Raw genomic sequence first — 15475 nt, 5'->3', positions numbered from 1 at the left:
TGTTATCAGGTTTAACTGTACAATGCAAACATAGGAAATTCTGATTGTAACATATATTTCAAATCTTAACCTTCTGAGAAGTTTTGAAACAGAGATGCAAATGGTTATAAATAAAAAGATAAAAAATGAATTAAAAAAAATGTAAAATTTGATATTAAGTAATTTATAATAAATAAATCAGTATATAATTATTATCAAATTTGTCGACAAAACATACTTACTTTGTATGTTTTATAGAAGGTACATGCATGTATACTTTATAAATAGAATTTCCTGAAATAAATACCTATTAAGGATGAAGTGTTTGGTACTAATGTTTATAGGGCTCCAACTTAAAAAAAAACCATTCAATTTTTATAGTATCTTAGTATATATCGTAATTTGAAGATAACTTTAAAAACCAACATGTTTTTTTTCAATGAAATATTGTTTTGTTCATAGTCATACACTTTAGATCCAGTCCATATAAAATTCAGACACTGAAAATGGTAGAGGTGATTCAAGATCAAGAAAAAAAAATCCCCTCAAAAAACACACTTAAAACCTAAATGGATCATATTGTTATGTAACAATAATCCTTTCTGTATTCAGAACTGTATTTATGAGAAAACCATACATTTGTCCCCAACTGAGATCAACCAAATCAAAAACAATAACTCTTACAAAGTGCATATTTTATATACAATCTATGTAATAATTATCTCCAAAAAGCAACAACTGCAGTGTCTTTGGTATAGTATCACATTTAGGATTGGAAGAAACCACCACAAAAAAAAGGGCTTAATTGATTCTATTATTTAACATACCTATGTTTTCAAAAAGCACCTCAACATGAAAGATCTTTTAATACAATAAGGGTGTCATGAATATGTTAATACAGTAAAACTTATTCAGTTTGCAAAATATAAAGCAACACCATTCATTCACAAATTGTTCCACCTTTATTTTCAAAATCTGACATGTATGCAATCAGATACAAACATACAAGAAAAGAAAAAAAAATATGAAAGATATTTCTGACTTAATGCAAACATACATCTTAAAAAGCTAAGATCAATATCCCTTTATTGGCTAAAAAATACACCTAACACATTAAACAGCCCTCCTCCCTGTGCTTCTACATTTTCAAATCCTAGCTAGAACACTGCACTGAATGACAAACAGACTACTTGTGTGGTATGTAACTGTGTCTGAATTAATAGTAAAATAAATTTTATGGATTTTTGAAGTATATGCATCACCTTCATCTGATATTTACAGGACTGATACTAAAATAATGAACAAAATAAAAGAAATGGAAAAATGAATAATAATTTCTTCTGTAACATTGTAGTTATTCAAACACCAATGTAATTTTTCAGTGATTATATCATTTGATGGAATATTGCACTTAATTTGTACAAAGTAGCACACACTTTGTTTTTGTTCATAACATACATATTTATATAATATACTGCATTGCAACCAAGCATAAATAACTAAGACTAAAGAACCTCTTTGTTCTAATCTCATGTTAAAGTAAAAATTAGAAAAAAAATTTGTATCAACATGAAACAAAACTTTATATTTTTCCATGATAAAATAAATTAATATGCTGAACACATCTGAACAGATATTTTGCATTGACAATGTGCACTATAAATAAATATAACAATGCATTGGAAATAACAAAGTATACACAAGTTACCGTAAGTGTTCTACAATTAAGAGCAGTTAGATATGACTACCTATAATTGAAAGTTTCTTATAAAACAATATCTTAACAAACATATAGAACAAAGGAACAACAAATTCAACTTCATTTGACAGTAAAATCATTTCACCCTCAGAACTTCTGTGATACAGTTTTATTGATTACTGACAACTCAGTATTCCAAGTTTCATGTTAGTCATACTTAAAAGTACACTGTCATATAGTGTAATTGTCTTCATGACATTGTGTGTAGAATAATGACAACAGCAAGAAAGACATGTTTTGATTAACTCATTTTAAAAAAAAAAAACTTTTTAAAATTAAAATTTGTTTCACAAAAAACAAATTAATATCATATGAACTTTTTCACAGAAGTGCTGAGTTATAAAGCTGTATTGTATATTAAACAGGAAAACTAAGTATTAAGTAACAGTATTAGCTTCTAACAACTATGACAGACAAAACACAGACAAACAAGAGAAATAACAATATAACATAACAGAAATCTGTGAAAGGTTAAATGTTAGATAGAGTTTTGACTTCATTCAAATCAACAGGGGTCAATATGATTCAAAATCTTTTAAGATTTTTTTCAACCTCTTTCATAGTCAACCTGATAAGTTATCAACAGTATGAGTTAATTTGATTGGTTAAGTTAATAATGTACTCATGTTAACCCCTAACTCCATTATGATGTTAAAAAAATAAATTTCTACCAGTGGAAATTTACAGAAGGGCAACACTGAATGTCAGATTTGGATTTGACTGGATTGAACCTATTACTAAGCGGTATGCTTCTTTCTCATGTCAAATCTTTATCTGCAATGAGCACTATGATATTAACAAACACGAAAGACTATAAAATAGTATTTCACAGTTTTTGGCTATTTGCAAGCAGTAAATTTACTAAAGGCACCATGTATAAGTCAATAATTAGAATTTAATTTTGATCATTACTAAATCTATTTCATAAAAAAAGACTAAATAAAAGTAGAATTCTAGTTAACATGAAATTTACGAGAATGGGTCTTCACATGAAATTAACATGAGCTGAACTAGATCTTTATATGATTTTCATGTGAAATGCTATTTCAGTGGCAAACTTTAATTTGGACTCCATTTTTATGAATTTCAAGTTAACTCTAAAAAATAAGGTGGAAACCAACTGAAAATGAAACTTATAAGAACATTTCTTCCCAGTTTTCTAAATTCAACAACAACATTCATTTTAATATAGAGTTTGAAGTTTGAAGCCCCAATATTTCACCTGTTAATCAAATAGTAGGAGTGAACCACAAAAATTTGATTTAGTCCATTCTTAAATGTAGCTTTAGACTACAGCAATAGACCTTGCAGCACATAACCATATTGTACATAATAACATATAACTACACCTTATTCCAAAGCAACAGGCCTAACATCTTTTGGCATTATAGTAATAAGAGAAATCAGCTTATCTGCTAACCATACTGGTAATAAGGGATAAAGAATCATTATAAAATCTGCCCCTGTTCCACAGGGATAACGATTTCTGGGTCGTTTGGATAGTAAACCACTCCTCATGGCTCGAATGACTCCTGTCAGATCATCTGGGTAGCGATTTGATCCCTCTAATATACTTTTATAAATATTGTTAAAGTACTTCTCTCCGTAAGTGGATTTTGTTTCTTCATCTAAAGAATCCCATACTTCAGCCTTTCTTAAATTAATCACTTGTTCTTTCATATTATCTGTAGAAGATGAATATTAAAACCCTTTAGAATCAGAATAAAACATTTACTGCAATTTCCTCAAGTGATGAATTTGCAGGTTATTTGGGAAGGAATTTCAAAACAATATTAATTTTGAATGATTATTTAGTAATTATTCCATTTATCATTTTGTAAATTTCTAAGCCAATAGACCATAACTGCAGGGGCATGAGCATAAAATGGATATATAGAATTGTGACGTAATGATGCTATTGTAACTGCACACCAAATATGATTAGCCTAGCATCAAATGACCTAATAAAAAAACACATCATAAAATCTTAATGTGGTAGCAACACCAGAAAAGTAATACCATAGCCTTTTACGACATTCGTTGCAGGCGAGACATAACTGAAAAAGTGCATATCCCCAAAATATGTCTTAAATCGTTCTTCAAACCTGGACTAATGAGACTGGTAAATACTGGGAGGCGAAGATAATTGGAGATGTTCTCTGGAACCCAACCAAGATTGACAAAGAAATTTCAGTTTTCTTCTTGATAAATTTAAAATAATATCAAATGTACAAAGAAATTCTATGTACAATTCATAACACAACACAACCACATCAGGCAATAGCAAAAATACTTAATGAGTAAAAACTATGTATGGTATTTTGAAACTCAGGTTTTATTACAATCTTATTTGCTATTGCAGACCTTTTGTAGATCATGACAATAATTAAACAACATATTATTTTCTAACTTACCTGTATAAAACCCGGTAGGCTCTATAATAGAAACATGAACACCCCACTTTTTCATTTCTTGTCTAAGTGTATCAGAATAAGCTAACAGAGCATGTTTAGACATGCTGTAGGCTCCATTTCCTTCCATTGTTAAACGACCTGGCAAATAAAAGTACAGCATTGTAACAAATACACCAATCAAATCATAACGACAGTTCAAATATTTAATCATTTGTGTTTGTTCTTAATGATTGGAATTGTATTAATATTGGTATTTTTTATGTTTTACACCAAACTTTTCATTATTTTTATTATATGTAGATAAAACATACAAAACTGAACTGTTGACAGAGGGGGGAGGTTGACAAACATGTTTAATCCCACCAGAGGGGGAGGATTGACAAACATGTTTAATCAGAGGGGGAGGGTTGACAAACATGTTTAATCCCACCAGAGGGGGAGGGTTGACGAACATGTTTAATCAGAGGGGGAGGGTTGACAAACATGTTTAATCCCACCACAGGGGGAGGATTGACAAACATGTTTAATCCCACCAGAGGGGGAGGGTTGACGAACATGTTTAATCAGAGGGGGAGGGTTGACAAACATGTTTTATCCTTCCACATACTTTATGATGTTGTTGTTTTTTATGTTTATTTTTATTCGTTTCTTCTATAGATTAGGTTGATTTTCGTCTTTCATGAATACTGGGTAGTTTCACTTAAATCATTTTGGGGCTTTTTACAGCTTGCTTTATGGTAAAAAAAACAGCAAAAGGCAGTCTATGGGTTCGATGACAGTAACAAACTGCCCATAACCATTGCCTGCCTTCAATTGTACGTGTAAACTGTGATAAATTTTTACCCATCAAACTGGACACATTGACGATCCTGCCTTTTGATTTTCGAATCAATGGCAGCAAGGCTTTTGTTAGTCGAACAGCACCAAACAGATTAATTTCTAGAACTTTACGGAATATACTTTCAGATGTAGTCTCTATCTCAGAGTAGTACCAAACTCCAGCATTGTTGACAAGTCCCCACAATCCTACAAAACCAGAAGATTTGATCATTCTCAGGTAGTACACACAGTAACAAGGGGCAGACATAAAACACATCGGCAAAAATAGAACTAAAGTGAACAGTACAGAACAAATACAAAATAATCTTTCAAGTGCATGTTGCCTATTTACATTCCCAAACACACTTTTAGAAATTTTAAAAAAATTCAAGTAAATAGGAATCGCTGTGCACCACTGGTCAAATGATGGAGTTTCTCACAACCTATTAATCTGACACCTGTCTGATATATTTTCTTTCCACTAGTAAAGGGAAATATGTTTCACATCCAAATTTCCTTATTTAAGGTACAAGAAATGATTTTTTTTCTAGTAAGATTGGAATGTATAGATTTCATAACAGATCCATTGCAGCATCATTTTATTGTTCTCTTTCAAGGGACAAAATCCATGAAAAAACCAATAAAAAATGTAATAATGTACAGTAAAGAATGAAACATTCATTTTGATGATGAAATTCTTTATAAATTAACACAACACCATCAGATCAAAATAGACTAATAGGTTTTTTTTATCACTGTACTTACTATGTACATTAATCAGCATCAATCAGAAATAGATTTGTACAACTAATTCCTATATTACATGTACATGTTGGCAAAACAAGGAACAAAACAATAGTATGTCACAGTGAAATACATGTATGTCTAAACCTAATACCTTACACAGATTTATAGTAGTATTACATGTACATGTAAGTGTTTGGTTTATTTAGTAAGTTCACAAGACAAAAAATCTAACAGACATGTATGATGAGAAATTACATGTAGAGGCTAAAGGCTTTATATCTGAAGGAATAGGCTTATGAATAATTTTGTTTCATGGAAAATTACACTGTCACATTAACATATACATGATATGCCAGCAAAGCTTGCAAATGCAGAAGACATGGTAGAAATTTGGTAAAGCTTTACATAGACTGTGGCACAGCTAAAAAATTCTGCCTGAATTGTACCCTATTGTAGGATTAGAAATCTTGGGTTTTATTGTTGGTACAGTGAAACTTCTCCAAATCGGCCACCACTAGAAAAAAAGGAAATGGCCGATTTATAGGGGTGGCCGGTTTTGTGAAAAATAGCAATGCATTTTTATAAGAGCTGTTTCCATTAATGTGTTCTATAACCCTACTTCTTGTCAGTTTACTGGTTGAGACATGTTTAATGGCAATTCAAAACTTTTGGCCTTCTATAACATTTCAAAGCTTGCATCGTTTGTAAATGATTTGATTTTACAAACGGTACTGCAGACATAATAACGTTCACGGTTATGAAAGAATGTGTATTAAAGATCAAAGGACAATTGATGGTAATTAATCATTTTTAATGTTTTCGTAAATTACCTATCAACAAAGTCTAATAATCTCACCCCGTTACTGTTTTGGCTTGGGTACAGGTCACATTAATTGACAGTTTAAAGATCGTACTATTAAATGATCCCAATTGCCTGACCTGTGTATACACAAATTAACACCCAACCAGTAATAAAATGTGATGTCTGGATTAATTTTTTTGTTTAAACTACTTTCCCCTTCAATTATCATCTGTCTACCGATGAAATGCAAACTGGTAAGTGAAAGAATTATTAATTATGTAATATTACGTAATCACTTAAAGTTTTGTTGACACATTTATTACAGGTGAACAATAACTGAGCAGACGGAATAGAGAGGTTGTTTTTACTTGAAATATGTAACTAATACCGTGAAAAACCGACTGATGTATGGTTTTAGGGGGTGGCCAGTCTATTGATGACAAAACACACAGGTTTTAAGGTATATTGGCCGGGACTTTTGAAAACGGCTGGTTTGAAGGGAAGACCGGTTTTCTGAGGGTCCGGTTTGGCAAGTTTCACTGTATTAAATATGAACAAAATAAGACAAGTCAGCACAATCCGAACTTGGCACAACAAAATTGCCTCATTTACACTTATATCAAAACTTCACTGACATTTGAACAAGTGCCTGTCTCATGTCATATAAACAGAATAACATGAATGTAGTTCTTTCATCTTTTTAAAAAGCTGATTGCATTTTCCATTTATTTATTTCAAAATAGCGAAAATATAATATCATCATTCCTGAAATTCAAATAAAGACTAGAAAATAGCAATACTTGTACCTTCCTCCCCGACATGCTGTCTTACATATTCTACTGTAGAATCTATATCTTTCTGGGAAGTCACATCAAGTTTTAGTAGATGAACTCTTTTAATAGACAAAAATACAAGCTTTATTTTTCATCTTCACTATACATGTATATGTATCTTAGTGCATTATCACATTGTATTTTAAAAACTAATTCTCATCAAAATATGTCTATAAAATTTAGTAAAAGTTATATATTATCTGTAATTCAAGAGCTTTAACAGATTTAATAAGACTTGCTTTTAATTTACGTCATTGATTAAAATATCTGTACATGAGTGGCAGGAAGACCGACCTATAAATGCACATTTTTACATAGTAGTACATGCACATGTTGGTAGTGAGATTAAAATATTTGGTTAAAGGATTGATTCTCAAGCTGAATCTGTCACTTGCCTGTCACCCAGTGGTCTAGGATTCAATCCTTGGTGGCGATGGTTTATATTTGGGAGTCAAATCATGCTTGAACATTACATTTAGCACCAAATTAAAAATGCACATGGTTTGGATAGTTGTATTCATGAGCTAGTTGTGTAAGAGTTTTTCATGGAATGAAGAATTTTCGTGAGGGAAGTCTAGCTACATCTTAGCAGGTAGTGAGATTTAAATAGCCAGTTGACTTGGCTAAAGGATTAATTCTTATGCTGGGTCTGTCATTTGCCCAGTCTAGGTTCCAATCCCTAGTGGTGACAGTATAGTTTTGAGAGTCCAATCATGCTTTCTCATATCCCATTGTAATGGAACAGTAGGTCTTTTCTAATTTACAATATATATGGCTTTTGAACATGTATTTGATAAACATTTGTCTGTCTAAGATGTTCATTATTCTATATATATTATTGTTGTCTATTATAATTTTACTACCTATCTGAAGTGGCAAGTTGTAAAGAAACAGCACCAGGACTTTCAAGGCTGAGGCAGGTTGCAAATACTCTCATACCAATACTGTCCAGCTTCTTCACCAAATTATTTCCAAAACCACTATCACATCCTAACATATGTAAAGGACATATTAATTGCAATAAAAAAGCATATAAACCACAATTGCACAAGAAAGCAGTAAGTACAGAGAAGAAATACTATATACAATGTATATATAAAATTACATGAAATCTTTTCCATTGTATATATCATTTATTTGCATTTACCTGCTACAGTTGAATAATTGGAAAATCACAGTGTTACTGTAAATATTTAAGGGAGAATATAACGCTTTCACATTGAGAAACGGTTCTCAGCTAGAGCAGTGTGGAAACTTACCACTCATCAAAGTCAAGTTTTATTCTCATTTAACAAGTGAGGAGATCTGGAATAAATGGATACTTGCTAGTTATAGAAGTGATGGTCGCAGGGCAAGTAATATTAGACAGTTACTTGTCAGGACATTGTTCTACCTTTTACATCCCAAATTTACTTCTAGAAATAAAATAAACTTATCCAACTTAATTTATGTTTCTAGTAATACTTTTCCTGAAAAAAACCATGTCTACATTCTGACCCCAGCATCAAGTCTTTAATTTTTAAATATCAAATAATATGACAAGTTGATTTCATAAATCAGAAATCGTGAAATTTAATGTTTTTACAGACCCGGTTTTGATACATGTTTTTTATTTGTAAACTCAGGGATCGTGCTGGGCTTTGCCAATGTCGCAATTTGCGATTTTTTATTTGATCTGGCGACAAAAAATAACCAGTTGGCGATTTTCTTGGCGCCTAGGTTTTGTATATTATAACTGACATAAAGTTTGTCAGCAATGGATATTCTCTCCAATTAAACAATGTGTTGACACCTGGTCAAAGTTAATTGACCATAACCAATTTACGACTGAAGCCTATTAAAAGTAATTAGACCAGGTGACAGTAACTCACAATATCCTCCTGGGAGGTGTCAATCAGATGTAAATATATTATTGAACCAATCAAAACTCCGGTCATCTGGTCAAAGGTAAACACAATCATGGCACGCGGCTACATACAAGCTTCACAGCCCTGTTAAACTATATGATACATTCAGAAACAGATTTACCTTATAACAGAATAAATTAAATCCAATTAACAATGATTATCACATCAGGAAGTATCTAAAACACTTTGAAAAAGAAAATGGATGACATTTGTTTACACTTTTGTCGTGCTTTTTTAGTGGGAAAATCTGTAAACAAATAGATGGGGATTCCCTAATTTTAATTATATTCAGATAAATAGAATTGGAGATAATTGAAAAGGGACACAATAAATGGTCAATGTTAGAATGGTAGAAATTTTATCACTTGAAAAAAGAATCAAGTTTGTTGAAGATTTATAAACAAAAAACAAAATTATACTTTAAGATCAACTTAATTAGACCACAAAGGACAAAGGTCAACAATGAACATGCTTCAAAATTAGGGACTATATGAACATAGTAATATAAAGTCCTTGATAGAAATAAAACACCTTTTTCCGGAGTAGTACTTTATTATTTTTGCATATAAAGTGACTAATGATTTTATATCCTGACTAAGACTAGAGCTAGAATCCTGCTTTATACATGCATCAAGAGTGAATCTTGGATACATGTATGTCATGAATGAAGGGGTTATTTTGAAGAATTCATGACTTGATACTGTCATATTTAAAAAAAAATAGAAAAAAAAAGATTTTAGCACCCATTTTGGCTCTTATTTCTGAAAAATTAGCGACAAAAATTGGCAGCTGGCGATTTTTCTGGCGACAGAATTTTGAAAGCCAGGGCAGCCCCTGAAAATATATTTTTATATTAACTCCTAGTTCACATTGTCTCAAGTTTAGAAGATAGTCTATTATGGATTGTTTTTAAAAAAATAATAAGACACTTAAATGTAAAAAAATAACTAAAAGACTGATAACCAAGAACCAGAAGAATTTTTTTCCATTGTAGCGATTTTGGTAAGTGGAACCACATACATGTACAATGCACAAGCAATATTTCTACTTATTATACTCGGCGTCACATAAATAACATACTGTTAAAATTTGAAGAAAAATATTTTCTACGACTTTATTGACACCTACCGTCGTTTAAATTGTCTTAAATGACTTGCTCATTCGTTTAGCCAAACGGCTTCTCCCTAAACATTGAATCGTTAAATTCCGGTCAGATTTTAATTCTCGGTGCCAATATTTACATTGTAAAAAGTCGGCCATGTTTACAGTGTTTGGGTTGCTAGGAGATGTTGTTTACGTTTAAATGGTTTGTCCAAAAACCGAAGAACCCAGAATGCATTTCGGCGTTATTTCGGATATCTCGGATTTATTTTATGCGAACAACGTACAATACCGAGAAGTTGATCAAGCAGATGATTGTCACCGGAGTTCGACGGGAACTTACGAACTTCGTTTGTAAACAAATCGTCCTGTAGAAACCAACATGGCGGATATTAGTATGGGATTTTCCCGTAAGGATTTGTTTTGCATGATTTAAGCTAATAAGCGACTTGTTTAGAGAGAAGCCGTTTGGCTAAACGAATGAGCAAGTCATTTAAGACAATTTAAATGACGGTAGGTGTCAATAAAGTCGTAGAAAATACTTTTATTCAAATTTTAACAGTATGTTATTTATGTGACGCCGAGTATAGGTGAACATTGCAAATTATACTTCCAAAATTTTCGCAGGTCACCAGGAATTTTAGTAAGTCATAATTGGACTGCACTTGTCAAACTGGTGAGAGTGAAAAAATTATCTCCCACACTAAAGAGTAATTGAAATTTGAATTAAGTTCTAATTGCCAAAATATCACACAGTTCAACCAGTATTCGTGTCAGGATTGTACGGAAGATAGATAGAAAGATAGAAGTATGCCTAAAAAGCATAATATGATCATACCTGTGATGAGGACTGCTTTGTTTCCAACTGGCAGATGACTTGCAGGTAAAATTGAATAAATTACTAAACAGCACATGGCAAAAGCAAACACACCACCAGGTCCCTTTATGAAAAACTGACATAACGGTTCTCCAAGGAACAACACGGCCAGGCTTAAGACAGATCTGAACCCAAATCGAAATTCATTGGTTAAAAACTTAGAGAGAACAGCCATAGCAAAGAGAACAGTAACAATGGAATAAAGGACAGAATAAAAAATAATGTCATCGTCTAAGTATTCGTCATAATCAATATCCGTATTCATGATGGAATTGATTGGAGTTGACATCAAAATCGACACCATTATCGGGGATTAAATATAATCACTATAACTTCTCTCATCCGTTTGTTATCCTGCATCCATTTTGGATGAATTGCCGAAATGCATTTGACAAACTAATTTTTATTGGTCAATTAATTTGTCCCGGATCCTTCTATTGGTTTATTTGTGGTTGACCTAAGTTGACCCAGAATATATTAAAGATGTCTGCGCCCATGGAAAGTGTCCTGAAGATCTATTTACTGTTTTTGATCGGCTTAACGGGTGTCATAGTGCGTATTCTTTAAAATTCTAATGTCTCAGGTGTTAAATGAAACATTCTCTACACGACACCTAGTTTCCAATTTGAAAATCCAAAGAATTATTTTTGATAACTATGTTCGATACATCTGAAGACCACATATTAACTCACGAATACTATCTGAAAAGGGGAAGGTCTAAAATATCATATGTTCTAATAGGTGAAATAATAGGATTTTAGGTTTTGCCTATGAGGGAGAATGCTTTTGGTACTCAAATTACATTTAATTTTATTGATGATGTGTAACAGGAGAGAATGATTATATCTCTGCCATATGTGACTGAACCCTAGTATAAAAAGCCAGCCATAAACCATTTCGGCTAAAAAAAATTAATCCTTTAGCCAAGTCAGATAACTGTCTATTTATATGTCACTACCTACTTCTGCTCAGGTTGGCCGTCCTGCCACACTTACCCCACCTTAGGAGTCTTTGAACCACGAACAACTCTAAACAACTAGCTAGCTCACTAGCTACACAAACCCAGTGTTTTTTTAGGTGGATACCAAGTGTAATAGGAGAGCATGATTTGACTCATAAAATTATTCCTCCACCTCCAGTGATTGAACCCTAGGTTGCCCTGAGACTAACCAGTGATGTACCAATTTGGCTGAAGAATTAATGCTTTAGCGAAGTAAATTAACTAGTTATTTATATCTCACTTCAGGTGCATGTAGGCTATCCTGCCACAAATGCAATGTTATACTGTTACATTTATATTGCTGATGTCTCGACTGGTGGGAATATGCAAGACTTCCTTCATGTATAACGCCCCGTGCAGGTCCGGGTGTTAAAAGAATAGGCCTGCAGCAGCGCTAAGCTTGTCATATGAGGCGACTAAATATTGCTCAGAAACCTAGCCGGCGACTGGGCGCTCTGCCTATAGAGCAATTGGGATGTGTGCCCCAGGTGGTGGAATGGGGTACCCCTGGTGTGTTACATGCTGGGATTGTTAGGCCATAGTACGGAAAATCTGACAGCAAACCATAGTGGTGCACCATGTTGGGAAAGATGTCACGTTCCTCGCACATTAAATAACCATGCTTTGGTATTCGATAGGAGTAGGAACCTGTGCGCTCCGCCACAGGAGGCTAAATTGCCCTACTTTACCCATACTCCCTTTTTCCAGTGGCAGTCAAGATTTGTCGACCCTATTGTCCTTGTGACCCATCCTTTTTTTTTTATTTCATGTTCATTTTATCATCCATTTCATGTTCATTGTCTGAATATAGCTGAAATGTTGCTGATCGGACGTTAAGCCCCAACAAACCAAACCAAACCAATCATGTATAACACACGGTGCAGTCCTTTCCTTCAAAATTCTCAATGACTAGCCCGAATTATAGAGGACTGTATAGAATTCAGCTAACCTGAAACAAGAAATGTATTATCATTTCACTTGCCGGAATCAATTTCTACTAGCCCCAGGCTTCGGGCTAGTGGCTAAAGGCGAGTACTGTGATGACATGTGCATCTGCATTAAAAGTGCAAACAGTCACATCCTAATTTCATGTCACATATTTTGACAATCTTCATGTGAACTTCTCAGTCTACTGTACTTACACATGTATTTGTATTATTTCCCATTTAAAGTTGTAAAATTTTAATTCTATCATCCTCACGGTATTATATTTTTCCTTCCTTCATCCAAATAGTTGATTAAAGGAATTAAGAGGAGAACTTGGATGTCATTTGAGAGTTTAAATGCCCTATACATGTTCATGTATATGTTGGCATCATGCTTTTGCATCAATTTTTTTTTTAAATATTCACTATTTCATTTGCGTCACCAGGCTGTATTTTAATTGCACCAAAAACTAATGATTTCATATTTACACTATTTTCCAGGTAACCATTTGGTTAAGGTAGATAAATAAAAGTTTCAAGGAAATAGTTTTTAACCGTTTGTACTGACACAAAACTGTTAGCCTTGGATCATGTAGAACCAGAGACTATATAGTACTAGTAATATAAAGTCTTGGTAGAACTGACCTGTAAAGAAATTGCTGGTTTATAATAAACAAACATCATATAGAGCTTTTATGATGATTAAATAGACTGCTTTAATCTTTAACATTAAATAACCCGTCATGTCCAAAATCCAACCTCCACCTCCATGCTGTGAGCAGGGGTAACAGATAATGCTGGCAAACAGAAGAGGTACAAGTAAAACATTATATTAAATTCAACCGAAATTGATGCAAATAAAATAATTTATTTCTAGTGCAAATAAAATATGGTTTGTGGCAAATAAATGAATTTTTAGGTTTAAATGAAATACGCAAAATTGGCACAAAAGCAATGCATCAGTATTTGTACATGTACCTTGATTCCTTTTTATTAAAATACTAAGAACTCGAATATGATTGTACTGACATGTAGGTACAATATATATTAATGTACATGCAATTACATTTGAATAGTTCATGAAAAGATAGTGTATGTAGGAAAGTATTATAAGAGATCATAGTAATCCATGCTAAAGATTTTACTTAATTAAGCTTTCAAAATTCTTCATAAATTTACTTGGCATCACCTCAATACACCTCTCAGAGGCTCTAAGATTTTTAGATACCTGGATGTTCACCTCAATACACCTCTCAGAGGCTCTTAAGATTTTTAGATACCTGGATGTTTATATAATATGTTCAGTCATATGTTGTGATAAAGAATCTTTCCATCTTTTATTGGCAATGCATGGATATCTGGTTTTGTGCTAATGAAAAAAAAAAAAACTTAACATCAAGGATTTTTTATGGTAGACAGCATGTGAATCTCATCTGGATTTTAAATTAAAATTCTTCTGAATACTTGCAAAGGGTAATATTTGAACTTTAAGCTTCCTAATACAGTTTAAATTCATTTTATTTTGCAAATTGGAATATGTTTTTGAAAGCAGTATACAGATAAACAAATAGACAAATTAATATCTTTATCCTTTTGATTTTTCTTCTATACATCAACCTGATACACTGTTGAAATCTCGTCTTTCTAATTGAGAACAATGTTTTATATCTGGTCAATATAATGGTATATATCAATGAGAAGCTAAAGAGACGATAAATATGTATCTCAATATACCATTTTTACAATTTATCCAATCTACGTGTACATGTATTTGTTACCAACTTATCAATCCACATTATATCACCATGCTCATGATCATTAAGGTTTTGATATCACAAATTCATAAAAAAACATTCACAAAATTTTTCAACTGATACAAGGAACTCATTTTCAAACACAGATGTACTTGTAAACAATAAGTGCAGGTATCTTCCACCCTACATTTTACGGTAATATTCTTCACAAGGCAGGGAAAGCTCAATACTCACCTAAAAAGTTGACTAAACCTTTGAATAGACACATTAGAAAGGGATAAACGTTAAGTTATGATATTGTAATCAAATAAAGACGGCAGTTTTTTTTTTGGTATTAACATTGGTTTCGCTCATAGGTTCTTTACATAGAAATTAAAACATTATATTTAAAAGCAGTTTTTGGCAGGACATGGGTTGTGTTCTTATTGTACGACTTATGATGTATTGAGGTTCACAACCTAGCATGGGAAGAATTGGGATTGATGAACATAACTCTTTGTAGGTTTAAACTGGTTTGGAACTGGTATGTCAGTTAACTGCTAGTAGACCTTTGTTTG

General features: G+C 32.6%; 2 protein-coding genes across 3 annotated transcripts in view; one reads left to right on the top strand and one right to left on the bottom strand.

Moving 5' to 3' along the window:
* Positions 1–922: 922 nt before the first annotated feature.
* On the bottom strand, positions 923–11624 carry LOC148609311 (retinol dehydrogenase 7-like). The gene is made up of 6 exons (XM_088541724.1): positions 11200–11624; positions 8217–8343; positions 7327–7412; positions 4996–5178; positions 4153–4290; positions 923–3423 (listed from the first exon to the last, which is right to left on the bottom strand). Exons 1-6 carry the CDS (start codon positions 11540–11542, stop codon positions 3089–3091), a joined length of 1212 nt encoding a protein of 403 aa, XP_088397850.1. The 5' UTR covers positions 11543–11624; the 3' UTR covers positions 923–3088.
* Positions 11625–11700: 76 nt separating this feature from the next.
* LOC148609307 (ER membrane protein complex subunit 10-like) overlaps positions 11701–15475 on the top strand; it is a 75337-nt gene continuing 71562 nt past the window's right edge. For both annotated transcript variants that reach the window (XM_088541726.1, XM_088541725.1), the window contains exon 1: positions 11701–11790. In XM_088541726.1, coding sequence (XP_088397852.1) covers positions 11722–11790 — 69 coding nt within the window. In that variant the 5' untranslated portion in view covers positions 11701–11721. The remainder of the gene's footprint in view (positions 11791–15475) is intronic.

Source organism: Perna viridis, chromosome 8, assembly GCF_037379345.1.
Source record: "Perna viridis isolate PV_CMFRI_1.1 ecotype Kerala chromosome 8, ASM3737934v1, whole genome shotgun sequence".
Classification (NCBI taxonomy): domain Eukaryota; kingdom Metazoa; phylum Mollusca; class Bivalvia; order Mytilida; family Mytilidae; genus Perna; species Perna viridis.
The sequence above is the reverse complement of the archived record's forward strand: the minus strand, read 5'-3'. Positions and strand labels throughout refer to the sequence as shown.

What these genes read in the sequence shown, in the direction of transcription:
- LOC148609311 (XM_088541724.1), bottom strand. Translation starts at nt 11,542, where the DNA reads ATGGTGTCGATTTTGATGTCAACTCCAATCAATTCCATCATGAATACG. An exon ending in CAACTTGCCACTTCAGATAG is followed by an intron (nt 7,413 to 8,216) that starts GTAGTAAAATTA and finishes GTCTATTAAAAG; the next exon opens with AGTTCATCTACTAAAACTTG. An exon ending in GCCTACCGGGTTTTATACAG is followed by an intron (nt 3,424 to 4,152) that starts GTAAGTTAGAAA and finishes CATCTTCTACAG; the next exon opens with ATAATATGAAAGAACAAGTG.